The sequence below is a fragment of the Elephas maximus genome, chromosome 1 (genome assembly GCF_024166365.1).
Source record: "Elephas maximus indicus isolate mEleMax1 chromosome 1, mEleMax1 primary haplotype, whole genome shotgun sequence".
Taxonomy (NCBI): Eukaryota; Metazoa; Chordata; class Mammalia; order Proboscidea; family Elephantidae; genus Elephas; species Elephas maximus.
This window is the reverse complement of record NC_064819.1, coordinates 119954626-119980831: the sequence shown is the minus strand read 5'-3', so window position 1 is coordinate 119980831 and position 26206 is coordinate 119954626. Positions and strand designations below refer to the sequence as shown.

The 26206-nt window shown below is 38.6% G+C and overlaps 1 protein-coding gene across 1 annotated transcript in view; it reads right to left on the bottom strand.

Annotated features, from left to right (window-relative positions):
• Positions 1-2804: 2804 nt before the first annotated feature.
• TINAG (tubulointerstitial nephritis antigen) overlaps positions 2805-26206 on the bottom strand; it is a 111100-nt gene continuing 87698 nt past the window's right edge. The window contains exons 10-11 of the mRNA XM_049894596.1: positions 21212-21257; positions 2805-2939 (exon numbers count right to left, since the gene is read on the bottom strand). Of these exons, the coding sequence (XP_049750553.1) occupies positions 2805-2939; positions 21212-21257 (181 nt within the window). The remainder of the gene's footprint in view (positions 2940-21211; positions 21258-26206) is intronic.

The following is a 26206-nucleotide window of genomic DNA, read 5'->3' as shown; positions in this document are numbered from 1 at the left end:
TTTGTTGTAGAAGGACGGTGTGGTGTGTCTGACTACACTGGCTGAAAGTCCCCAGAAGAGTTTTTAAGAGGAATGAATGCTAGTCATTTGACACATTAGTGCATTACGACTTACCACTTCAGCAGTCTTCAACATCTAAGGAATGTTTTAAAATGTTTTAACACCTGTAGCAGAGACACTGTTAGTATCTTGCCGACATCACCTCAGCTGTACTTCAGTGCACATTGCCCTGATGTCCAAGGAAAAGAACATGCATTTTGTTGCCTGTGGATTTTTTCTGTGGCACTGGAACCCACTCTTGTGCCAAGCTAATTGTTTTTGTTAGCTGCCATTGAGTTGGCCTGACTCATGGTGACACCATGCACAGGGGAACAACATGATACTTGGTAGTGCACCATCCTCATGACCAGTTATGGATCAGATTGTTGTGACCTATAGGGTATTCTTTTGCTGGTTTCCAGAAGGAAATTGCCAGGGCTTCCTTCTTAGTCCATCTTATTCTGTTAGCTCCACTAAAACTTGTTTAGCATCATAGCAACACAAAAGCCTCTGACGACAAATTGATGGTGGCTGTGCAAGAGGTTTATTGGCCTAGAATGGAACCCAGGTTTTCCACATGGGAGATGAGAATTGTACCGCTGATCCACCAGGGAATTCATGGTTCTCAGAAGCACCTCTCAACCAAGGAATGCCTCTTTTCTCTGGTGGCATATATATAAAGAATGCATTAACAGTTCCCAGTGGGATAAGAATGAGTTGTCCATGGTGATAATTTGCTTGGTAATGTACCCTTTATTGTCAGCCTTCATTACCTTGCATCACCTCCCCACTCCCTTTTCGGAGTTGCCTTCACTATCAAAATAAACTATTTGCATGTAAACCCTTGTCTCAGGGGGTGTTTCTGGAGGAACTCAAACTGAAACAACACCGGATTATTTCTAAAGCCTCTAGGAGAATCAGGGTTTCAAACCAGTTCTTCCTGGTTCAGTCATAGCTGAGGAAGTGACACCGGAGCAGATTTGAATTATCAGAATTTGGGCGAACCAGAATGGTAACGAACAGGAAAAATTACGGACAGAAGCCCTGCTAGAAACTTAATCTTCCCCTTAGAAAACAAGGGCAGTTTACACATTGCATAGCAGCCAAATCTCTTGCCTGTCGGATTTTGTGCAGAGTGGGAAACAGTGGTGCTCCGCTCCAAGATGGCAGCTGACCACACGGCTTTGAATGTCCATCACTCTCTACAGTCCTGGCAATAATCCAATCTCATGCATCAGGCTCCTTAAAGGACTCACTATGCCTCTTCTGAGTCTCCCATTCCAGGACTTTGATCTGTAATTTTTCCCATTCCAGTTACAATTCTGAATCACCTAAATTATAAAAATTTGAGTCCGTTCTGGTTTCGCATTATTAGACATGACTGAACCAGTTTGAACTGGCTTGAAGCCCTGTTGGGGACTGTTGGCCAATGCCAACAAGGTGAATCTCTGTCTTGTATATTTTCTAAGGGAAAGCCAAGTGAATAGATGCTTCTCCTGAGAAAGCCAAGTGTTTTAAGGGGAAAACAAAAGCAGCCACACTTCAAATTTCCGTGCTGTTTCCTCACATTTTCAGCCTGTCCGGCATATCTAATCAGAGCACCTCTGAGCATAGCAACATAAAAAAGCTCCACACCAAAAGGTAAGATGACAGAGTGCCCAGAAATTCAGGCCATGTATATCCCCCCATTGTAATTATAATCGGCCATCTTCACTTAATGATCAGCTTTGCTTCTTCATTTATTAGTTTGTCATTTAATATGGCAATGAATTATTAAAAGATTATACCCTTCACAACCATTATGATGATGCTATTTTTGTTTCTCTGACTACAGACAACTAAAGTCAAAATTAGATGCAAATTAGTGCCAATTTAGCTCACTTTTTAGAATCTCAAGCAGTGAACTGTGAAATGGCTGTGATAAAAGTGTATTTTTTCTTTCTGACTCATGGCATCATGTTGCAGTTTTCAAGAGTAAGTATGTTATCTTTCCAAATACAGTTTTGCAGATGATTTTAATAGACTTTAAACAGAGCATACTAAAAAAAAAAAACTAGCTTCCAAAAATAGAGGTGCATATTGACACCGTACTTCTCTTGTTAGCCTCTAAGCTTTTGCATTCTTCAACATATCCGTATCAAGGAATATTGCACAGGACCATGAAGAACAGCTATTTCCTCTGGAGAGTTACTTTCCTTTTGTGACCTGATTATGTTAGGTTTAGGATTAGGTAAATGAAAAGAAACAAAACAGTAGTATATTAAGAGAAACATTTCATAATCTATTTCCACTGCTTTTGTTGAAACATAAGTAAGGTCTGAATTAAGAAAACACTATTTAGTTGGGGAAAAAAAAGTGGTAAAGATGGTAAACTGGTGAGTTTCCATTAGCTTTATGTTGTCGGAAGTCCTCATTTGTCAAAGAGAAACCATGACCACTTCTACAAACAAGTGCTATAAGCTTTTAAGATAGTTGCCATCATCCAGTTTGTGAATTTTTAAAGGCAAAGAGAATACTGGCAGAAGAGAAAAAAAAAAAGGAAGTTTAAGGGCGTTTAGCCGCTCTGTTGTGCTCTATTAGTGTTTCATATACTCAGTAATATAAAGAAGTATTCACATGGAACCTGGGCTAAAATAAGAAAAAGGGAACATTATAATGACAGGATAAAAAAACAAAGATTCTACTGGCACTGAGAATTTCATATTGCTAAACTTCAATTTAAAAGGTTACTTAAATGCATGGCCTTGTGGAAATTTAATGATATGTTATGGTACATCTGAACTTGTCATTTGGCCCCAAGCTGCGATAATCAACTTTTCAATGTCAGACTCATTTACTCCTCGAAGAATCCTGAAATAGCCATTCTCTCCCCATGACTTTCCCCACGAATTGGCAGCAACCTGCAGAAAAACAAAAAATGAAAAGGCTGAATATCACACTTTGGTATTTTTTAATCCTGGCTATTAATACACAGGAAACATTTGACATATTATAGAAAGTAGTTATTACAACTCTAAATAGTTTCTAAATAAGAATAAACAGTTGTATTATTCAGCAGTTACATTAATATGCAAGTATACCAGAATTGGTGTAACACTTCCAGAATACAATGGTAGCATATACATGTAAGTTTGAAATGCCACTTCAGAAGACTGTGCTCAAGCCACACTTATAGAGGGTCTACTATATGACCAACCCTGTACTAGGCACTGGAGAAGAAAGATAAACAACATACCCTGTGTACAGGGAACTTATGGTCTAATGAAGGACAGTCAACGTAAGGCAAGTTCCAAGGTAGAAATCTGCACAGGTGCTGTAGAAATGATCAGCAATGGATAACTGGGTGATTCAGGGAAGTGTCCTGGAGGAAGTGCCACTGAGATACATATTAAAGATTGCGTTAAAATTAACCAGATTAAAAAAAAAGAGAGAGAGAGAAAGGAAATTCAGGTAAAAAGCAACAGAAAAGCACAAATACCTGTGTGTGATGGATCACTTTTATATGGCCTTTCTAGCCATGGTCTTGTAACTCCCACCAGCTGATTGGGTGGGAATATGCAAATCAAGTGCTTGTGGCTCACCAAGAGGATTATACAGGTTGCCAATAACGCAAATAAGGTGCATGGTATCCTTGTGGGGGTGCAATCATGCAAATAAGGTGTATGAAACCCTAACAAAGGGATTGATCAGTTTTACCATCCCAGTAGGCTTAAAATGAGCCATCCCAGAGGTGGAAAGAGGGGACTTCACAACCACCAAGAAAAAAGAGATGCGAGCAGAGCACGTCATTTGGACCAGGAGTCCCTGCACTGAGAACCTCCTAGACCCAGGAGACATAGAGAGAGAGATGTACTGGAGATGGCGCAAGATGGCAAGAAGTGGTGGCAAAGAAACAGCAGCAGTAGAACCAGCACACCGGCGGGAGATGGCACAGTTTGGGCTTCTCAGCCCACGGAGCAAGGTGGTCACGTTGAGTATGCAGACCTACGAAGTGAGAGAGCTGAATGCCTTTGGGCAGGAGGCTTCCTGGCAGAGTGGGGTGCCTCTGGGTACTTATTGGTAGAGGTGAAGAGCTTTATAACACTTATCCAAGCAGGGCAGAGGCCAGGCCAAGAGAGGCTTACCTGCAGGCATGGCTGAGAAGAGGTTGTCCTGACTGAAGAACTCTATCCTGAATTGTAACCTGTTACTTCCCTAATAAGCTCCATAATCATGACTACGGCCTGTGAGTTCTGTGTGGCCATTGCAATGAATTATTGAACCCAGCACAGTAGAGAATGCCGTGAGAGGCACAGCTGGTGTCAGAATCAGTAAAAAGGTTGAAGGGAGGAGGTATGTCTGACCTCTGCTTCATAGGAATCAGCCTTGGGCCAATGCTGATGGTGATTCTCTCCCGCTTCATGAAGTCAGAGGAGGCCAGATGCCTCTGCTGCACCACCATTTTTACAGTTGGTGGCAGAAGCGGGTTTCATTGCAATGGCTTCAGGCTCATAGAAGCATGGGACTTTGTAAGAGAAAAAACAAAGGGGTGTAGGAAACGAAACTTTTGATTTTTGGATTATTACTTTGGTTGTTCTTGCTGTAATGGCTGAAAGGAAAGTAAGAGATGTTATGCTGCAGCTGAGTAGAGAAAAGCCTCATCTGGAGTGGTTTGGGGCAAAAGCTAGTCTGGTTAAACAAGATGATTTATAGGGGGTCAGGGTCTTCTGGTTCCACCCAGCCAGAGGTCCAAGGCCCTATGCATATGAATGGGAAAATAGTCATGGTGTGGAGAAAAGAAGATGAAACTGGAATATTTTAGAAAGGGCTATGTGTTTATTTGATTGTACTCTGGATATTGAATGTTTCTCCCACCCAGTGTAAAACAGACCTGAATGTATGATAGAAATGAATATTGAGTATAATATATTACAGAGAGCATGTAAAACCACCTTCAGCTAATACTTGATTAAATATGCTAAAAGGGGAACTAGGATTTGTCTGAAAAAAAAACACAGGTTGTTGGTTTGAATGCAGTAGCCCTGTGTAAAGAGTATTGGGGTCTTAGGTAGAAAACCTAAGCCCCGCCCAGAACCTTCAGTTAGGACATTTGCATTGCAAAAGACATGCAGACCCACTCAGAACTTGGAGAGCAAGAAATCTGCATTTGAAGGAATGACCAGCAGAGAAAAAAAATTACTGTTTTCCTTTTTGAATTTTGAGCACGTTGTTTGCCTTTAGGTGCACTGAGGCAGGAAAAGTCAGTGCCCATAAGAAGAACCTCCTCCAAGGGCTGGAAGTTAAAGGGAGCTGATGAGTAGACAGCCTGGTAAGCTCACTTATGTTGACCACCTGGGTGGAAGTGGGGGAAGTGCAGCAATGAAGAGATGGGCCAAGTTTGGACATGTCCTATTGGCACACGTTGACCTAGCCTATGGGGGCTAGGGATTAGAGAGAGAGAGGGGGCTGGCTGGTCTCTTGTGCAGGGAAGTGTGTAGACTCCCAAGCCTATGGCTTGTACCAGTTGACCTAGCCCACAGGGGCTAGGGATGAGCTGACCAGAATCCGACAAAATGAAGAAAAAGATGTTTGACACTGTGAGTTGATATAAATCACTGCAATTTGATGGCTTGCTGTAGACTGGACTTTGCTTATGCATGCAGATGCTCAAAGATTCAACCAGAACAGAAGATTCTTTAGATCAAGGTACATGTTTGCCTGGTCAGAGTACTGGGTTGATGATGACAGATAATTCAAACACTGGCTGTCTAAAATGGGGTGAGATAAAGGCATGAAGTGGCTGGCTTACATACTTCTGTGGATATAGTTACACTTAAAATATGGAGGACAAGAGAGGATCACCACTAAATTGTTGTTGTTAGGTGCCAAAGAGTCCGTTCTGACTGATAGAGACCCTATACACAACAGAATGAAATACTGCTAGGTCCTGTGCCATCCTCACAATTGTTGCTACACTTGAGCCCATTGTTGCAGCCACTGTGTCAATCCATCTCATTGAGGGTCTCCTCTTTCTCGCTGACTGTCTACTTTACCAAGCATGATATCCTTCCCCAGGGACTGATCCCTCCTGACAACATATCCTAAGTAGGTGAGATACAGCCTCACCATCCTTGCTTCCAAGGAACGCTCTGGTTGTACTTCTTCCAAGACTGAGTTGTTCGTTCTTTTGGCAATCCGTGGTATATTCAATATTCTTCACCAACACCACAATTCAAAGGCATCAATTCTTCTTCAGGCTTCCTTATTCATTGTCCAGCTTTTGAAAACACCATGGCTTGGGTCAGGCATACCTTAGTCCTCAAGGTGATATCTTCACTTTTTAACACTTTAAAGAGATCTCTTGCAGTCAATTTGCCCAATGCAATGTGTCTTTTGATTTCTTGACTGCTGCTGCCATGCATGTTGATTGTGAATCCAAGTAAAATCAAATCCTTGACAATGTCAATCTTTTCTCCATTTATCATGATGCTGCTTATTGGTCCAGTTGTGAGGATTTTTGTTTTCTTTATGTTGAGGTGTAATCCAAACTGAAGGCTGTAATCTTTATCTTCATCAGTAAGTGCTTCAAGTCCTCTTCACTTTCAGCAAGCAAAGTTGTGTCATCTGCATAACACAGATTGATAATGAGTCTTCCTCCAATCCTGATGCCCTGTTCTTCTTCATATAGTCCAGCTTCTGGGATTATCTGCTCGGCACACAGACTGAATTGATATGGTGAAAGAATACAGCCCTGATGCACACCTTTCCTGACTTTAAACCATGCAGTGTCACTTTGTTTTGTTTAAATGACTGCCTCTTTATCCATGAACAGATTCCTCATAAGCACAATTAAGTGTTCCAGAATTCCCATTTTCAGCAATGTTATCCATAATTTGTTATGACCCACACAGTTGAATGCCTTAATATAGTCAATAAAACATAGGTAAGCATCTTTCTCACATTCTCTGCTTTCAGCCAGGATCCACCTGACATCAGCAATGATATCCCTGGTTCCACATCCTCTTCTAAACCCAGCTTGAATTTCCTGCAGTTCCCTATCGATATACTGCTGCAGCCACTTTTGAATACTCTTCAGCAAAATTTTGCTTGCATGTGATATTAATGATAATGTTTGATAATTTCTGCATTCAGTTGGATCACTTTTCTTGGGAAAAGGTATAAATATGGATCTCTTCCAGTCGGTTGGCCAGATAGCTATCTTCCAAATTTCTTGGCATAGATGAGTTAGCACTTCCAGCACTGCATCCATTTGTTGAAATATCTCAATTAGTATTTCATCAATTCCAGGAGCCATGTTTTTTGCCAAATGCCTTCAGTGCAGCTTGACTTCTTCCTTCAGTACCATCGGTTTCTGATCATATGCTACCTCCTGAAATGGTTGAATATCAACCAAATCTTTTTGGTATGTGTATTCCTTCCATCTTCTTTTGATGCTTCCTGCACTGTTTAACATTTTCCATAGAATCTTTCAGTATGGTGATTCAAAGCTTGAATTTTTTCTTTAGTTCTTTCAGCTTGAGAAATGCTGAGTGTGTTCATCCCTTTTGGTTTTCCATCTCCAGGTCTTTGCACATATCATCAGAATACTTCACTCTGTCTTCTCAAGCTGCCTTTTGAAATCTTCTTTTCAGCTCTTTTACTTCATCATTTTTTCATTTTGCTTTGGGTACTCAATGTTTGAGAGCAAGTTTCAGAGTCTCTTCTGACATCCAGTTAGGTCTTTTCTTTCTCTCCCGTCTTTTTAATGACCTCTTGCTTTCTTCATATTTGATGTCCTTGATATCATTCCACAACTCATCTGGTCTTCAGTCATTAGTGTTCAATCAACAAATCTATTCTTGAGATGGTCTCTAAATTCAGGTGGGATATTCTTAAGGTCATACTTCAGTTCTTGTGCTCTTGTTCTAATTTTCTTCACTTTCAACTTAAACTTGCATATGAGTAATTGAAAGTCTGATCCACAGTCAGCCCCTGGCCTTGTTCTGACTGATGATATTGAACTTTTCCATCATTTCTTTCTACATCTGGCGAGGTCCGAGTGTGTAGTCACCATTTATGTTGGTGAAAATGGAGTCAAACTTTCAGGACCTTCATTTGCTGATGTGGAACATCTCAAAATGAGAAAAAAACAGCTGCAAACATTCATTAATAATCAGAAAGTGGGATGTACCAAGTATGAACCTAGGAAAAATGGAAATCATACGAAATGAAATGGAATGCATAAAGATTGATATCCTAGGCATTAGTGAGCTGAAATGGACTGGTATTGGTCACTTTGAATTGAACAATCCACACTGAATAGTTTTCTCTTTTCCTTATACGTCCTGAAGAAGGGAGGGTGGGGGAAGATGCTGATAGGATTATATGATTCAGTTGTGAGTGTTGATTGTTAACAGTGTTAATTTCGATTGTAAAAACCGTAATTGTAGAAGTTGTAAGTGGGAAAGTGTACTAAGGAAGAGGCACTGCTGGACTGGGGTGCAGAGGCCGAACATAAAGTACTTTAAAGGATTTGATTTGCTATGCTGATACATCATGAAGCTCAGAGCAAGAGAATAATCTTCTTTCAGTTAAATTTTATCAGACACCAGAAGGGTGAAGCTGAGATGACTTTTGTAGAACCTGACCAGATCAGATTAATACCTGCAGCAGACCTGAATGGTTGGTACCTGAGTAACGTCACCCTGAGGACTTTTTTCACTATTGAAGGACTAATTGTTAATGACTGTTTTGTAATGGTAAAATGATTAGGAGGGGGAAGTTATCCTCCAAGTACAAAGGAACCATGGCTAGAAAAGCCAGGAGGTAGCCTGTGGTGTGATGGATTCCTTTCTAGCCATGACCTTGTAACTCCCACCAAATGATCAGGTGGGACTATGCAAATAAGGTACTGTGGCATACTAAGTTAATCGGACAGATTGCCAATAATGCAAATAAGGTGCATGGCATCCTTGTGGGTATTGTTGTTGTTAGGCAGCATTGAGTCAGTTCTGACTCATGGCAACCCCATGTACAACAAAACGAAACACTGCCTGGTCCTGCACCATCCTCACAATCGTTGCTGTGTTTGAGCCCAGTGTTGCAGCCACTGTGTCAACCCATCTCATTGAAGGCCTTCTTTTTTGCTGACCCTCTACCAAATATGATGTCTTTCTCCAAGGACTGGTCCCTCCTGCTGACATGTCCAAAGTACATGAGACAAAGTATACCATCTTCCCTTCTAAGGAGCATTCTGGCTGTATGGGACCCTTATGAGGGATTGGTCACTTTAGCAATCCTACTAGGCTTAGAATGAGCCATCCCAGAGGCAGAAAGGGGACACCTCACTACTACCAAGAAAGAAGAGGTGGGAGCAGAGCATATTCTTTGGACCTGGGATCCCTGTGCTGAGAACCTCATAGACCCAGGAGATGTAGGGAGAGAGCTATAACAGTGAAGGCAGCACAAGACAGTGAGAATTGGTGGCAGAGAAATGGTGGCAGGAGAAAAAGGAGACTGGTGTGAGACAGCGCAGTGGGCTTCCTGGCCCACAGAGAAAGGTGGTTATAGTGGATGTGCTGACCCACAGAGTGAAAGAGCTGAGCACCTTTAGGCAGGAGGCTTCCTGGCAGAGTGGGATACCTCCAGGCACTTATCAGCACAGCTGAAAAGCTCTGTAACACTTGCCTGAACTGGGCAGAGGCCAGGACAAGGGACCAAGTGCCAGAGAGAGGACTCCCTGTGGGTATTGCAGAGAAGCGTCTGTCCTGATCAAAGCACTCTATCCTGAATTATAACCTGTTATTTCCCTCACAGACCCCATAATCATAAGTATTGTCTTTGAGTTCTGTGTGGCCACTGCAATGAATTATCAAACCCAGCAAAGAAGTAGAGAGTGCCATGAGAGGGACAGCTGTTGTCAGAATTGATAAAAAGGTTGGAGAAGAGGTAGGTCTGACCTCTGTTTCACAGGAATCAGCCTTAGGCTGCTGATGTTGATAATGTTTCTCTTCCCCCCCTTGTGGAGTTAGGGGAGGAGATCTGGCAATGCTGCTCAGCCATTTTAACAATACCAAAGCATGAAGCAGTGTGAAGCAGTGGGAGACATTTCAAGGAAATTGTTATAATTAGATCATAAAACAGAAGCAGGTTGATACACTATGAGGCTGGAAGGTAGGTAAGGACAGGTCATCCATACTAAGGGTTGAAGATGATGACAAGTGCTTGAGTTGCTTCCAGTAAGGTAGTAAGGTGGACAAATTTATATTTTGATTACAGTATTCTACATGAAATGAGGAAGATGGATTGAAAAGGGTAGAAACAAAAGACAGGAAGACTAGGTAGTAGACTTTTGTTGGATGAGACTTAATTTGGATGACCCTAACTGGGTTAGGGAAGATAGAGATAGGGATGTTGTTGTTGTTAGGTGCCGTCGAGTCAGTTCCGACTCATAGCGACACTATGCACAATAGAATGAAACAATGCCCGGTCGTGAGCCATCCTTACAATCGTTGTTATGCTTCTGCTCATTGTTGCAGCCACTGTGTCAATCTACCTTGTTGCGGATCTTCCTCTTTTCCGCTGACCTTGTACTCTGCCAAGCATGATGTCCTTCTCCAGGGATTCATCCCTCCTGACAACATGTCCAAAGTATGTAAGGTGCGGTCTTGCCATCCTTGCCTCTAAGGAGCATTCTGGCTGTACCTCTTCTAGGACCCATTTGTTTGTTCTTTTGGCCATCTATGGTATAGTTAATATTCTTCGTCAACACAATTCAAAGGTGTCAATTCTTCTTCGGTCTTCCTTATTCATCGTCCAGCTTTCACATGCATATGATGCGATTGAAAATACCATGGCTTGGGTCAGGCGTACCTTAGTCTTCAAGGTGACATCTTTGCTCTTCAACACTTTAAAGAGGTCCTTTGCAGCAGATTTACCCAATGCAATGAGTTTTCTGATTTCCTGTCTGCTGCTTCCATGGCTGTTGATCGTGGATCCAAGTATAATGAAAGCCTTGACAACTCCAGTCTTTTCTCTGTTTATCATGATGTTGCTCATTGGTCCAGTTGTGAGGATTTTTGTTTTCTTTATGTTGAGGTGCAATCCACACTGAAGGCTGTGGTCTTTCATCTTCATTAGTAAGTGCTTCAAGTCCTCTTCACTTTCAGCAAGCAAGGTTGTGTCATCTACATAATGCAGGTTGTTAATGAGTCTTCCTCCAATCCTGATACCCCATTCTTCTTCATACAGTCCAGCTTCTCAGATTATTTGCTCAGCATACAGATTGAAGATGTATGGTGAAAGAATACAACCCTGATGCACACCTTTCCTGACTTTAAACCAATCAATATCCCCTTGTTCTGTCTGAACAACTGCCTCTTGATCTACATAAAGATTCCTCAAGAGCACAATTAAGTGTCCTGGAATTCCCATTCTTCGCAATGTTATCCATAATTTGTTATGATCCACACAGTTGAATGCCTTTGCGTAGTCAATAAAACACAGGTAAACATCCTTCTGGTATTCTCTGCTTTCAGCCAGGATCCATCTGACATCAGCAAAGATATCCCTGGTTCCATGTCCTCTTCTGAAACTGGCCTGAATTTCTGGCAGTTCCCTGTCGCTATACAGCTGCAGCCGTTTTTGAATGATCTTCAGCAAAATTTTCCTTGTGTGTGATATTAATAGTATTGTTCTATAATTTCCACATTCGGTTGGATCACCTTTCTTGGGAATAGGCATAAATAAATATGGATCTCTTCCAGTCAGTTGGCCAGGAAGCTGTCTTTCATATTTCTTGGCATAGATGAGGGAGCACCTCCAGCGTTGCATCTGTTTGTTAGAACATCTCAATTGATATTCCATCAATTCCTGGTGCCTTGTTTTTTGCCACTGCCTTCAGAGCAGCTTGGACTTCTTCCTTCAGTACCATCGGTTCCTGATCATATGCCACCTCTTGAAATGTTTGAACATTGAATAATTCTTTTTGGTATAATGATTCTGTGTATTCCTTCCACCTTCTTTTGATGCTTTCTGCATCGTTAAATATCTTTCCAATAGAATCCATCACTATTGCAACTCGGGGCTTGAATTTTTTCTTCAGTTCTTTCAGCTTGAGAAACGCTGAGCATGTTCTTCCCTTTTGGTTTTCCATCTCCAGCTCTTTGCGCATGTCATTATAATACTTTACTTTGTCTTCTTGAGACGCCCTTTGAAATCTTCTGTTCTTTTACTTCACCAATTCTTCCTTTTATTTTAGCTCCTCGACATTCCAGAGCAAGTTTCAGAGTCTCCTCTGACATCCATCTTGGCCTTTTCTTTCCTGTCTTCTCAATGACCTCTTGCTTTCCTCAGGGATGATGTCCTTGATGCCATTCCACAATTCGTCTGATCTTCAGTCACTAGTGTTCAATGCATCAAATCTATTCTTCAGATGGTCTCTAAATTCAGGTGGGATATACTCAAGGTCATATTTTGGGTCTCGTGGACTTGCTCTGATTTTCTTCAGTTTCACCTTGAACTTGCATGTGAGCAATTGATGTTCTGTTCCACAGTTGGCCCCTGGCCTTGTTCTGACTGATGATATTGAGCTTTTCCATTGTTTCTTTCCATAGATGTAGTCAATTTGATTTCTGTGTGTTCCATCTGGCAAGGTCCATGTGTATAGTCACCGTTTATGTTGGTGAAGGAAAGTATTTGCAATGAAGAAGTCGTTGGTCTTCCAAAATTCTATCATTCGATCTCCGGCATTGTTTCTATCACCAAGGCCATATTTTCCAACTACTGATCCTTCTTCTTTGTTTCCAACTTTTGCATTCCAATTGCCAGTAATTATCAACGCATCTTGGTTGCATGTTCAATCAATTTCAGACTGCAGCAGCTGATAAAAATCCTGTGTTTCTTCATCTTTGGCCCTAGTGGTTGGTGCGTAAATTTGAATAACAGTCATATTAACTGGTTTTCCTTGTAGGCGTATGGATATTATCCTATCACTGACAGTGTTGTACTTCAGGATAGATCTTGAAATGTTCTTTTTGAAGATGAATGCAACACCATCCCTCTTCAAGTTGTCATTCCCAGCATAATAGACTACATGATTGTCCGTTTCAAAATGGCCAATACCAGTCCATTTCAGCTCACTAATGCCTAGGATATTTATGTTTATATGTTCCATTTAATTTTTGATGATTTGCAATTTTCCTAGATTCATACTTCGTACATTCCAGGTTCCCATTATTAATGTATGTTTGCAGCTGTTTCTTTTCATTTTGAGTTGTGCCACATCAGCAAATGAAGGTCCCAAAATCTTTACTCCATCCACATCATTAAGGTCGACTCTACTTTGAGGAGGCAGCTCTTCCCCTATCATATTTTGAGTGCCTTCTAATCTGGGGGGCTCATCTTCCAGCACTATATCAGACAATGTTCCGCTGCTATTCATAAGGTTTTCACTGGCTAATGCTTTTCAGAAGTAGACTGCATGGCCTTTCTTCCTAGTGTGTCTTAGTCTGGAAGCTCAGCTGAAACCTGTCCTCCATGAGTGACCCTGCTGGTATCTGAATACGGTGGCATAGCTTCCAGTATCACAGCAACACACAAGCCCCCATAGTACGACAAACTGACAGACATGTGGGGGAGAGATAGGGATAGGGAAAGTATATGGGAAATATTTGCAAAGTAATATCATGAGGAATTAGAACTTTTCTTTCATATTTTATTTATTTATTTTTTTAAATATGGATGGTTAGAGAATTAGGAAATGTCCGATAATGCCTGGTTTTTTAAAGTTTGAGTGAACAAGTAGATAATCGGACACAGGGTGTACAGAATAAGGGTGTTAGTGGACTACAACTAAATACAGCAGAAAAGCCCAGTAGAATAACAACTGAAATTTATTCACAGAATTTGGTAGATAAGAAACCACAACAACAGCACCTACACTTTCATACATTCACCCTACATAGGCCCTAAGGTGGAAAATTGTCTAGAATGTCATCTGCATTAATATTCTCAAGGCATATGGTGTTGCTTTGAACTTTCACTGTTTCTACCATGTAAGAGAAGGGCACTTTCATTAAGTACCAGAAATTGTCCTGACAACATTAGTTTTATGAAATAACCAATTCTAAGCATTTCTTTTAAGATGTGGACTCTGGCTTCTTAATCAGCCCTGACACCTTAAAGGAGCACTTTCAAAGCTGTGGCTAAAATTATGAACTCAGTTTACCATTTCAAAGATGTAATGGACTTTGAATTAGCTGGAAATGAGACAGCAACTGAGTGTGAGAGTTTTAGAAACAATAAAGTAAGCTAAATTCCAATTTCTGTATTTTCTAGTCAGTTCTAATGTATGTATTTATAAAGGCAGAAATAAAATTGGTCACAAACTAAGATAAATTGTTAAGCATATTAATATTTTTAAATTCTTTAAAGTGTAATAAATGGCACTCTATTTTCATTTGTATGTCTAAGGTTACTACCATCCAAAATTTCGTCATTAGATCTTTGGTGAAAATGGGAAGAATAAGTAAAGATTTTATAAGCAAATACAAATTTATGTGCTTATGAGAGTTAACCATAGATTTTCAAGAAGGGCAACATAATTACAAAGAGTGGTGCTTTGTAAATTAATGTTTAATAGAAGGCATCTCAAGACATGCATTTTGTTTATTAGTCTTACCCTTCCCACTCTCATTTCTTCCATTTCTTCACTTACTTAGTTCGTTTCTTTCAAATGTCTTAATTTTTTAAAAATCTAATTATAAAGAAATGGATGACAATGCAGGAGAGAAAATTTCTAAAGATTTAACTTGGAATCTTCTATATTGAGATATACGATATAGTCACATGTGCAAAGCAGCCAGCTCTTAACCACTGCATCACCAGGGCTCCAATGTGTACTAATCCTAAATCTACAGTTCAGTGAGTTTTTGCATGGGTTATTAGGTTTAAAAAAAAAAAATTTTTTTTATTAGGTTTATGCTGGTGTAACCTCCACTTGGGGTCTTACAAGTCAAAATCAACTCAATAGCACCTAACAACAACAACAACTTTCGCTTAGACCGAGATATAAACCACTTATAGTACCACAGAAGGTTTCCCATGTTCCTCATCTGTCAACATCTACTCTCCTATCTCCCTTCTGTAAGTTTTTCCTATTACTGATTTTTATAAAAATGCAATAATGCAGTATGTTTTCTTTTGTGTTTGGCTTCTTTTGCTCAAAACAGTGTCTCTGAGATTAATCCATGTTGTAGCATATATAAGTAATTCATTATTTTTTATTGCTGTATGCAGTCGTTGTAAGACTATACGACAATTTATCCATTCTTCTGCTTATGACCATGATGAACATAAATGGTTATGCGATCTAAGCATTCATCAGTAAGTAGAATGTGTGCATTCCAGTTACTCCACATCCTCCCCTACATTTGGTATTATCAATCTTTTTAGTTTTAGCCAATTTATTAATGTATGTGTAGTGACATCTCATTGTGGTTTTGATTTGCAGGTCCCTGATCTTTAATGATGTCAATCACCTTATCACATGTCTGTTTGCCATGTGGATTTCTTCTTTTGTGAAGTGACTGTTCAAGTCTTTTGTCTAAAATTTGATTGAGTTATTTATTTTTCTTTCTTATTATGGATTTGTAAGAATGTTTATATATTCTATGTATGAGTCTTTGCTGAAAGTGAAGAGGACTTGAAGCATTTACTGACAAAGATCAGAGTCTACAGCCTTCAGGTATGGATTACACCTCAACATAAAGAAAACAAAAATGCTCACAACTGGACCAATAAGCAACATCATGATAAACAGAGAAAAGATTGAAGTTGTCAAAGATTTCATTTTACTTGGATCCACAATCAATGCCCATGGAAGCAGCAGTCAAGAAATCAAATGACATATTGCATTGGGCAAATCTGCTGCAAAATACCTCTTTAAATTGTTGAAAAGCGAAGATGTCACTTTGAGAACTAAGGTGTGCCTGTTCCAAGCCATGATATTTCCAGTCACCTCATATGCATACAAAAGCTGGACAATGATTAACGAAGACTGAGGAAGAATTGATGCCTTTGAATTATGGCGTTGGCTAAGAACATTGAATTTACCATGGACTGACAGAAAAATGAATAAGTCTGTCTTGGAAGAAGTACAGCCAGAGAGTGCTCCTTGGCAGAGAGGATGGGGAGGTTTCATCTAATGTATTTTGGACATGTTATCTGGAGAGCCTAGTCCCTGGAGAACTTCATGCTTGGTAAGGTAGAGAGTCAGGGAGAAAGAGGAAGACTCTCAACTAGATGGATTGGCACAGTGGATGCAGCAATGGGTTCAAGCATAGCAATGATTGTGAGGATGGCACAGGACTGGGCAGTGTTTTATTCTGTTGTTCTTAGGGTCACTGTGAGTCAGAACCAACTAGATGGTACCTAACAACAAAAAAAACATTGCCAAATAGCTTGTCAGGTTAGATAGACAGTTAATTTTCCCTCATTTATAGCTTATCTTTTCTATCTCATAATGTCATCTTTGGATGAATAGCAATCCTTATTTTAATGAAGTCTGACATTTTTTTTCTTATAAAATTTGTTAATTTTGTGACAAGTTTAAGAAAGCCTTGCCTGTCCAATCACACTAACATATTTGCCAATGTTTTCTTCTAGAGGCTTTGTTTTTGCAATCACATGCATAAGCTCCATCTCAAATTAATTTTTGTATATTTTATAAGAGTCAAGGTTATTTTTTTTATATGGATATAAAATCTTTGCAGTATAAAACCAAAAACCACGTCAGTTGCTGTTGAGTGGATTCCAGCAATGGCAACCCTGTGTGTTACAGAGTAGAACTTAGGGTTTTCTTGGTTGTAATATTTATGGAAGCAGAGTACCAGGCCTCTTTTGTGGCAACTCTGGGTGGGTTCGAACTGCTAACCTTTAGGTTAGTAGTCAAGTGCCAATCATTTTAAATATTTGGCCTCATTCTTCCTTGCTAATCCTTCTGAGACAACAATTACGTGTATGTCAAACAGTTTATCTGTGTCCCACACGTTGCTTCACATTGTTCTGGGTTTTGTTGTTTCTTTTTTTTTTTTCCCATTATATTTTTCTCCGTGTACTTCAATTTGGATGTATTCCTTTGCATTTTATTCAAGATCACTAACTTGCCTACTATTTAACCCATCTAATAAGTTCTTAATTAAAACTTTGCCTACATGAATTTGTTTTATTTTCTTAATACATTAAAATTCTCAATCTTTTCATCCATATTTTCTTTAATGTTTTGTAATAGCTATTTTAAAGGCTTTATCTAAAGAATCATCTATTGCTTGTAATGATAGTTTTTTCTCTTGATTAGTAGGCACATTTTTCTGTTTCTTTACATATCTGTTAATTTTAAAATGTATGCTGGATACTTTGTTACTCTAATTATAGAGACTGACACTGGAATTACTTTCCACAAGAAAAAGTTAGTCTGTTCCTCTTTTAGGTAATATTGTGGGGGACTGATTACTTCAACTCCATCAGGAATTGAGTTGGGTCAGGCTTGGATTGACATTTTTGTTAAATTTCAACTGTGTTAGGTTTGAAATATGTTGATGGCTATAACTATCATGTGTTTGTTTCAGGCTCCCATCAGGGCGGGACTTTTTACTAGGTATTACAATCCTACAGAAGATTTCATTCTGCCTTTCCGTCTGCCCTCCATATCACCTTGCACTTCTCTAGCAATCAGCGAATATTCCATAGGAAGAAATGTCTGTTTGTTTGGGCTCTTCTATATTCCAATTCAGCTGGATTCTCTTTCTCCTAGAGGAGTCTCTATGGCTATTGGAAACCCAATCGTTAGCTTGTGCCCAGGACTAGCAGATGCTCACAGGAAAGAAAATCCACTCCAGATTCGGCTTTCTTTTTTTTAAATGTAATTTGGGGTAATTAATTACATTGTTTTCTTCTACTTATTCAGCGGAATTTATGGCTCACTGTAATCTATTGCATTTTACCCAGTCATGGAAGTCATTATTTATTATGATTTATTATATTTCTGGCACATTTGTAAATATCTTGAAACCAAACCCAAACCAAACTCACTGCCATCAAGTTGATTCCAACTCATAGGGACCCTATAGAACAGAGTAGAACTGCCCGATAGAGTTTCCAAGCAGCGCCTGGCAGATTCGAATTGCTGAACTCTTGGTTAGCAGCCGAAGCACTTAGCCACTACACCACCAGCGTTTCCATATTTTGAAACATCCATATATAACCATGAGGAAATGAAACTTCCCTGGATTTCTCAGTGCTCTTGCTAAATGTCCCAGTTTCCTGACACACCCGAAAAATGTATATGATATAAAGATTGTGTGTTCCTTTCATTTCTCCTAGAAATATTTTACCTTTCATATACCATGAGAATTAGATCTGTAGCCATTTGTCTAGTTAATTGATCTGATCTTAAAAGATAACAAAACTTCTTTTATCTCCCCAAGCATGTCAAATCGTTACAGCCCAGACAAGTTCCTAAATTACTCCCCAAGGAGCCAGGAATATTGGAACATTATCTCTATATCAAAAGGGATGAAGTCCAGCATTTGGAGAAATTTCCTGGTGTTTGACTGCCCTTGTGAAGACATATTTATATTACTAAGGGGTAGAGTGAAAACACACTAGCCTTGCCATCTTGTCTTAATGGAATAATAGTTTTTTTTTTTTTTCTTTTCCTCTTCTTTTGTGAAAGGAGGAGGATAGCTGTTTCTTTCCTGTATATAACTGGGGAAATCCATTGTTTTTGTCCCTCATCTATGATATATATATGTATGTATGTGTGTGTGTATGTATATAAAATTGGTGCTTATCACATCACCCACAAGACTAAAAGTATAGGGGCTGATGCTGCAATGTTAGTTTGGCTATTGATCTGATTGTGATATCAATTAAGAATTCTTTTTTTCTGACCCGGGTGACTAATGCAGTATTCATTCATATGTGTATGTATATGTGTATGTGAGTGAGATAACTTCTTACGCCTGCCACAATTCCTGGCAAAACAGTACTTAAAGATTTTTATATTTTAATTAAACTAATATCGTTTTATACAGAATAAAAATTATTTTAGTGATTTTAATATTTTTCCTGAATGCATAAATTAAAGTTATTGGTTTGTTCATTCATTCAACAAATAGTGTTTACGTTCCCATTAGGTATCAGTTACTATGCTTTTCCCTTGAGATACATTGGTAAATAAGGCAAACATGATCTTTGCTCAAGATTAGGATACAGTCTAAAACCAAAAACCAAACCCGTTGCTATCGAGTCTATTCCAACTCAGAGCAACCCTATATGACAGAGTAGAACTGCCCCATAGGGTTTCCAATGAGTGGCTGGTGGATTCAAACTGATGACCTTTAGGTTAGCAGCCTAACCCTTAACCACTGCTCCACCAGGGCTCCAGCCTATTGGGGAAAATGCCAGCCAAAAGGTGCGATTTGATAAAATACGATAAATTTTCAGACTGATTCTTGCCACTTACATTCAACAATTTATCCAAAAGAGTGACAGTAGAAAGAAAGCCTGTCCCCACCCCTATGAAATAAGGTTTTCTTTGAAAATTTTTGATACGTCTTAAGTTTAGAATTGATGGTAACTAAAACAAAAGTAGTTAAAAACATAGCATATGTGTTTAATATATGAGAATGAGTGTGTGAGTATATATATGTATGTGTGTGTGTGTACACCCCATCTATGTAGTTATATAATTTGGACTCTAGGGTGGAAATGATTGGGTTGAGGGTGGGAAAATTACAGAAAGTTTCCCTCTGCAAGTTCATGTATTCACTTAACAAATAGTTACCAAGTGCTACGTGCTATGAACTCTTCTGACTTAAGTACACTAATCAAAGAACTTGTTTGAATAACAATTTAAATACATTTAATAAAAATCCTATACAGAAATTTAATTGTAGGCATTCAGATGACATATCCTCTTTCACAATTTATGAATTTTACCTCTTGCATATTACTGTTAATTGTTGGCTACTTCACTTTATTTTAATGAGGAAAATAATATTTAATAAAGGTCAGTTTAAATACAAAGAATACTAATTCCACTTAAAAACATAATACCTCCACATAGCAATAAAGTGCATTTAAAGTGTAACCACACATTTGGGTGAAGGATTTTTGTGAGTGCATTGTAGAGAAATCTAATTAACAAGAGCCGCTCTGATGAGCACAAGTTCTGGTATCTAGTGTTTTATAAGCAATAATATGCCCTCTAGCATGTGCATTCAAATACAAATTCCATGGTGAATATTATCACTTAGACTTAATTCTATTTACGTGAAAAAGTAGGTAAGGACTAGAGATAATTAATTAAAATTGATTTTAATCAACAGAATATTTGAGGTATTATGATCCAATATTTTTAAAACTGTTTCCTGTAACTTTGTGTTATTTTTGAGTCTAGATATTCATTCTTTCCCAGTAAAGAAACGTGTCTGTTACAACTGGCAAAAAACAAACACATACTCTCTAGCATATATATATATATATGTATCTCCCATTGCCATTGAGTTGATTCTGACTCATAGTAACCCTATATGACAGAGTAAAACTGCCCCCATAGGGTTTCCAAGGAGGAGCTGGTGGATTTGAACTGCCGACCTTTTGGTTACCAGCCAATCTCTTAATCATTGTGCCATAGTGTGTGTGTATATACATACATAAACCCAAAAGGTCAGCAGTTCGAATCCGCCAGGTGCTCCTCAACGGCACTGGGTTTTTGGGATAGAGAGAAAGAGAGAGCTATATAGAGGTACAATCAATACTAACATAACAAGTACATTATCCATAGCAAAAAATAATGTCAGAACACAAAGTTGACTTACATATACAAGGGAAGTCTAAGCAGTACTTTAACTATGAGTTTATAATAGTAAAACAAAAACTTGTCTTTATTCTCCATTTGAAAAAAAATACTTAATCTCATTTTAAAATTTGAAATAAGAGGAATTAAGGAAAACTATTACTATCATATAAATAAGTATGATGAGTTTCATGCTAGAGAGAACACCAATATTATGACCAAAATTATAGGGCCATAGGATGTGACTAAATAGAACAAATCAGAGAGTAGAGGGACAGCAGATTCTAAAGTTCTCGCCTCACAGTAGGAATTCAATTGGAAAGAATTACATACCCAAAATTTTTCTTTCCGTCCCTTTGCTCCTTTCATCGTGCCCCATCTATAGATAATAATAATAAAAATATTGGTAAGGTTAACAATGTTTGATTTGAAACAATGCAAATTTTTGTCAGTTATATTAATTTTCCTTTTGCCCCAACCTGTTTTACTATGGAATTAGCATCATGCCCTACAGAAATTCTTGTATAGTTTTTTTTTTTTTTTGACCATAACTTTATTACTTGCCCGGAATAGGCTGGTCTATATCTAAATGGCTTGAATCAAGCTCATTGACTAAAAGACAGAAGTCCTAAGGTATGGAAGTCCTAAGGTACGGAAGTCCCAAGGTACATAAGTTTCAAAATACTTGAAGATGATACCCACTTTATAGCTACCCCACTGAACCTGTATCCTAAAGGCATAAACTGAAAATCTCCAAGACTACTGATAAAAACCATAATGGAAATGTAGATAATTGTACATGAGTTTATATAAAAGTATTTATATGCATTCATTATTTTATAAAGTGGCTATGTACCTAAAATTTTGGACTTCTATAAACACGTGCTACATATAGAAATTAAATCCTATAGTCCCAGAACTGACCCACTTCAATGTTGCGCCTAACAGTTCATAAAACACTTGCACGTACAAAACCTTTTTTTTCTCTTGACTGAATGCAGTGGCATAGGTGTAATTAACATATTTAATTTACCAATGAGGTTACTAAGACTTGTCCAAGATCATAAAGTGAGAAATGCTGCCAGGACTCCAAATGCCACATTCTTCTTGATAAATTATTTTCTTTTTCTTAGAAACATACAGCTCCCAATTGCAGTATGTCCTAAATAGCATCAATTTTATGGAAGGAAAGTATATTGACGATCATGTTCATGTGATGTGAGGGACTACGAGAATGCAATTCTGTCCACATATGTCCCCGTGAACCTATCGTAATTCCTGAAAAGCCAACATCAAAATTACTTCAAGCTAAATTATGTTCTGTCACTACAGAACAAACATTCCCAGAAGTGATACAAATTTATCGATCAAACATTTTCCAACACGTGGGTTTACAGAGGCTGCTTCTAAATAAGGTACAGAATAGAATGGTGGCATCGTAGAATAGAAGCATTGCTTGAAGATGGCAGGTTTACAGTAGGCTTCTTGTGACCTTCAAGAAAATATTAATGCGTTTGGATTATTTGGCATGGGAGTGAGGGAAGAAGAAGTGACTTAGGGTGGGGGAGGGCAGAAAAGCTCTAATGACAATTTTGCTTTCTCTTGTCTTGTAGAGGCTGTTGTTCTTGTTATGTGTCATTGAGTCGATTTCAACTATTGTGACCCTACAGTACAGAATAGAACTGCCCCACAGCATTTCCTAGGTTGGAATTTTTATGGGAGCAGATCACCAGGTCTTTTCTCCTACTGAGCAGCTGGTGGGTTCAAACTGCTGAACTTTTGTTAGCAATTGAACTACTGATTAACCGTTATGCCACCAAGGCTTTCATACAGGCTAGGAGTGGTAACTGCACTGATAGCACCATCTCTCTTTTAGTTCTCTGCTGCACACAGGGATAGACTGGAGATCTAGAAGGCTTCAAGTCTTTTGGCAGTTTTAAGTTCAAACTAATTGAATTTCCATTTTTCAATTTTGTAAATGCATCTACATCCTTGTAGCTTCTCTAAAAAAGGCATCACCATAAAAAAAAAAATACCAATTATTACAATGTGCTCTAAAATTTCCAAAGGCCATTACCTATGTCAAGTAGTGATAACATCTGAAACTTCCAGTCTCTCATCTTTCACTGAAATTTCATGTCCATCATAACGATTTCCGAAAGCCTTTATCACTCAATCAAACCTCCTTTCAAAGTCATCTGGCTACCTTACTTTAGCTATTTACATAAAATACAAAACCAAATCAGAAGAGTCTTTAAGAAGCCATTCAACTGAGATTACGTAGGCAGGAGAGTAACAAAATACCTGAGATGCCACCATGTGTGGTGAGCAGTTGCGGGTAGTCCTGCTGGAGGCACTAAAGAGACCGCTAAGAGAGAACACCCAACCAAAAAAGAGGTATCAGATATAACAAGTTTCACCCAGTAACAAAGCCTGGACAAAAGAGAGGAGGAGCAATTGAGAGTGTAGGTTGTTCCCCATCCCTCAAATACACCCAATCTTAGATCCCACATTGGACTCAACTGAGTCCAGAGTTGGGGAAGTGACAAGTCAGACTTATTATTAAACCCGAAAGACTTATTCCACTCAAAACTCTGTATACTCTATGAAATAATTGGTGTTGTTATGTGCCGTTGAGTCGATTCTGACCTATAGCGACCCTATAGGACAGAGTACAACTACTCTATAGAGTTTCCAAGGCTGTAATCTTTACAGAAGCAGACTGCCACATCTTTCTTCCGAGGAGCAGCTGGTGTGATGGAACCACCAACCTTTCAGTTATCAACCGAGCACTTAACCATTGTGCCACAACACCTTAATAACAGTCAAATAGTGGGTAACACCAGAAGTATATAAAGATTTCTTTCTTAGTAAGATCTTTCAAGCTTCTTAGCTCCTATGCATTGAGGATAATGAGAGGACAAAGTAATATTCAATAGAGGGACTAGAAGAGACATATAAGAGCAATACACCACAAAATGAGTATTGCATTTATTAATGAGTCCTTTTCAGATAGTCACAGGAATACTGAAACAGTATATTGAAGGATGAGGATCCATAGCTTCCTATGGAAGTAAGACTCAGCAAAATAATAATTACACATAACTCCAATACCAACAGGTGAGAGACTAACAAATACTAAGGAAAGAGAACATTTTCTCACAAAGGAGGAGAGCACTTCAGAATATAGTTGTGTAACTTTTCTTATTCTAGCATTACTGAATAAAATAAAAATTAAGTAAACTGTCTTACTTTGGAGACTTTTAAGAATTATGAACCAATACATTTACTTTTGTCCAATTGCTAATATTTTTCACTATGTATCTGGATATTTTCTTAGTTATCGAAATAATATTTTCAGTGATATAAAAACAGCAATAATTCTTATCTTGCAAATCTATTAACTCCATAGAATGGGTGTAATTTTTATTGCAAGAAGCATTGCTGTTTATCATAATTTTAGATGCATTATTTAAAACACCAGTCATTTTAAACCCGAAGAGAACATCAGCATTCATATTATTATAAACCTCCTCAAAATGGGCAGCAGAACAAATTAATCAAGTCATCTACTAGAGGTCAGAGAGGAAAGGGAAAGTCAGGCTGCTGAGCCTAAGACTTTCAGAGGGTTAGATGCCTGTGAAAGAAAAGTATAAACAAAGGATGATAACCTTTATGCAAAATTTAGATGGGAAGAAAATACCACACCTCCTCACAGAAGCTATTGTGCCATTCTCCTGTGTAACAACCTCTGTGTCAAATGACAGATAAGGTCCATCCATCACAAGAGCTCATGTTTGCACTGTGACCTTCAGCAGTCTTTTCTCTCCTTTCTCTTCTCTAGGTGGTTCCCACAATGGTAATCAAATATCCCACAGAGTCACAATGTGATGTTGTAGAGAAATAGACCTGTGAATTGTTTTCTATAGCCCATGCTCTAAAAGACTGGGAAAAATCACCTTGCCCCAGCTAATTTCCCATTGGTAAAGTAGAGGGTCAGCGAAAAAGACGAAGACCCTCAACGAGATGGATTGACACAAACATAGCAACAATTGTGAGGGCACAATGGTGCAGGACCAGGCAATATTTTGTTCTGTTATACACAGGGTCATTATGAGTCGGAATAGACTGAACAGCACTTAACAACAACAACAATCATAGCAAATACACGTGATTGTGTTAAAACCTTTATCCATACAAAATAAATACAGGTTATCTAGTGCAGAGTCTCCAGGTGGTTCAAATGGTCACGGTGTTCAGGCTGCTAAACAAATAGTCTGCCCAGAGGCACCTTGGCAGAAAGTCTTGGTGATCTACTTCCAAAAAATCAACCACTGAAAACCCTACAGTCTCTATATACGTGCCTATCCTAGATATTTCATATAAGTAGAATCATACAGTATTTGTGTTGTCGTAACTATTAGTGGTTGCCAGGGGCAGCTGTGAGGGAGGGGAAAGGACTCACTGCTTAGGGTACACTGAGCTTCTGTTAAAAGTGACAGAGAGATTTGGAAAAGGATAATAGTAATGGTTGAACAACATGATAAACATAACCAATGTCACTGAATCGTACATGTGAAGAATGCTGAAAAGGCAAATGGTTTGTTACATACATATTTACCACAACTAAAATAAAAAGGAGAAAAAGAAAACCCTACGGAGCACAGTTCTACTCTGACACACAGAGGGTTAGCATAATTCAGAATCAACCTGACAGCTACTGTCTGTTTATTTTTATCTAGTGCAAAACAAGATGGCCGCTTATTTATTTGCAGGACAGAGTTCCTTTTTTCTTGACCTATGGGGGGCATTTTTTCCTAACATATGGCCGTTTCTAAACTGTACTGTACTTTTTGCTGCCAATATACCAAAAGGCTGAAGATTCTAGAAACATACATGTATTTTCACAAATGTCTTTGAGGACACGAAGATCTTTATTATATTCGTATTTGCTCTAAATACAACTAGTCTTCTATTCTTCCTCTTTCCTTCACATTTTCATTTTTAAGATTATTGACAAATATTTTGTAGACAAACCAGAACTTTAACCGCACTCTGCTGAGGCTGTTTCCATAACCTTGCTAATTTAAAACAAGTTGTGCAATAGGTTCACAAGCTTGAGAGATCTTAATACTGACTTTTCTCTCCACAAGGGCTTCTACCTAATTTGAACTTTTTACTGTTCTTTTGCATTTTTTCTGCTTTGTTAAATTGAATTGTTTCAATTACTTGTCAAGACTTATTAGTGCTTCTTACCTCTCAAAATTTACTAACACTTGGGAAAATAACTGGTATTAAAAAAAAAAACCTGAGCAGCTCTTAATCTGG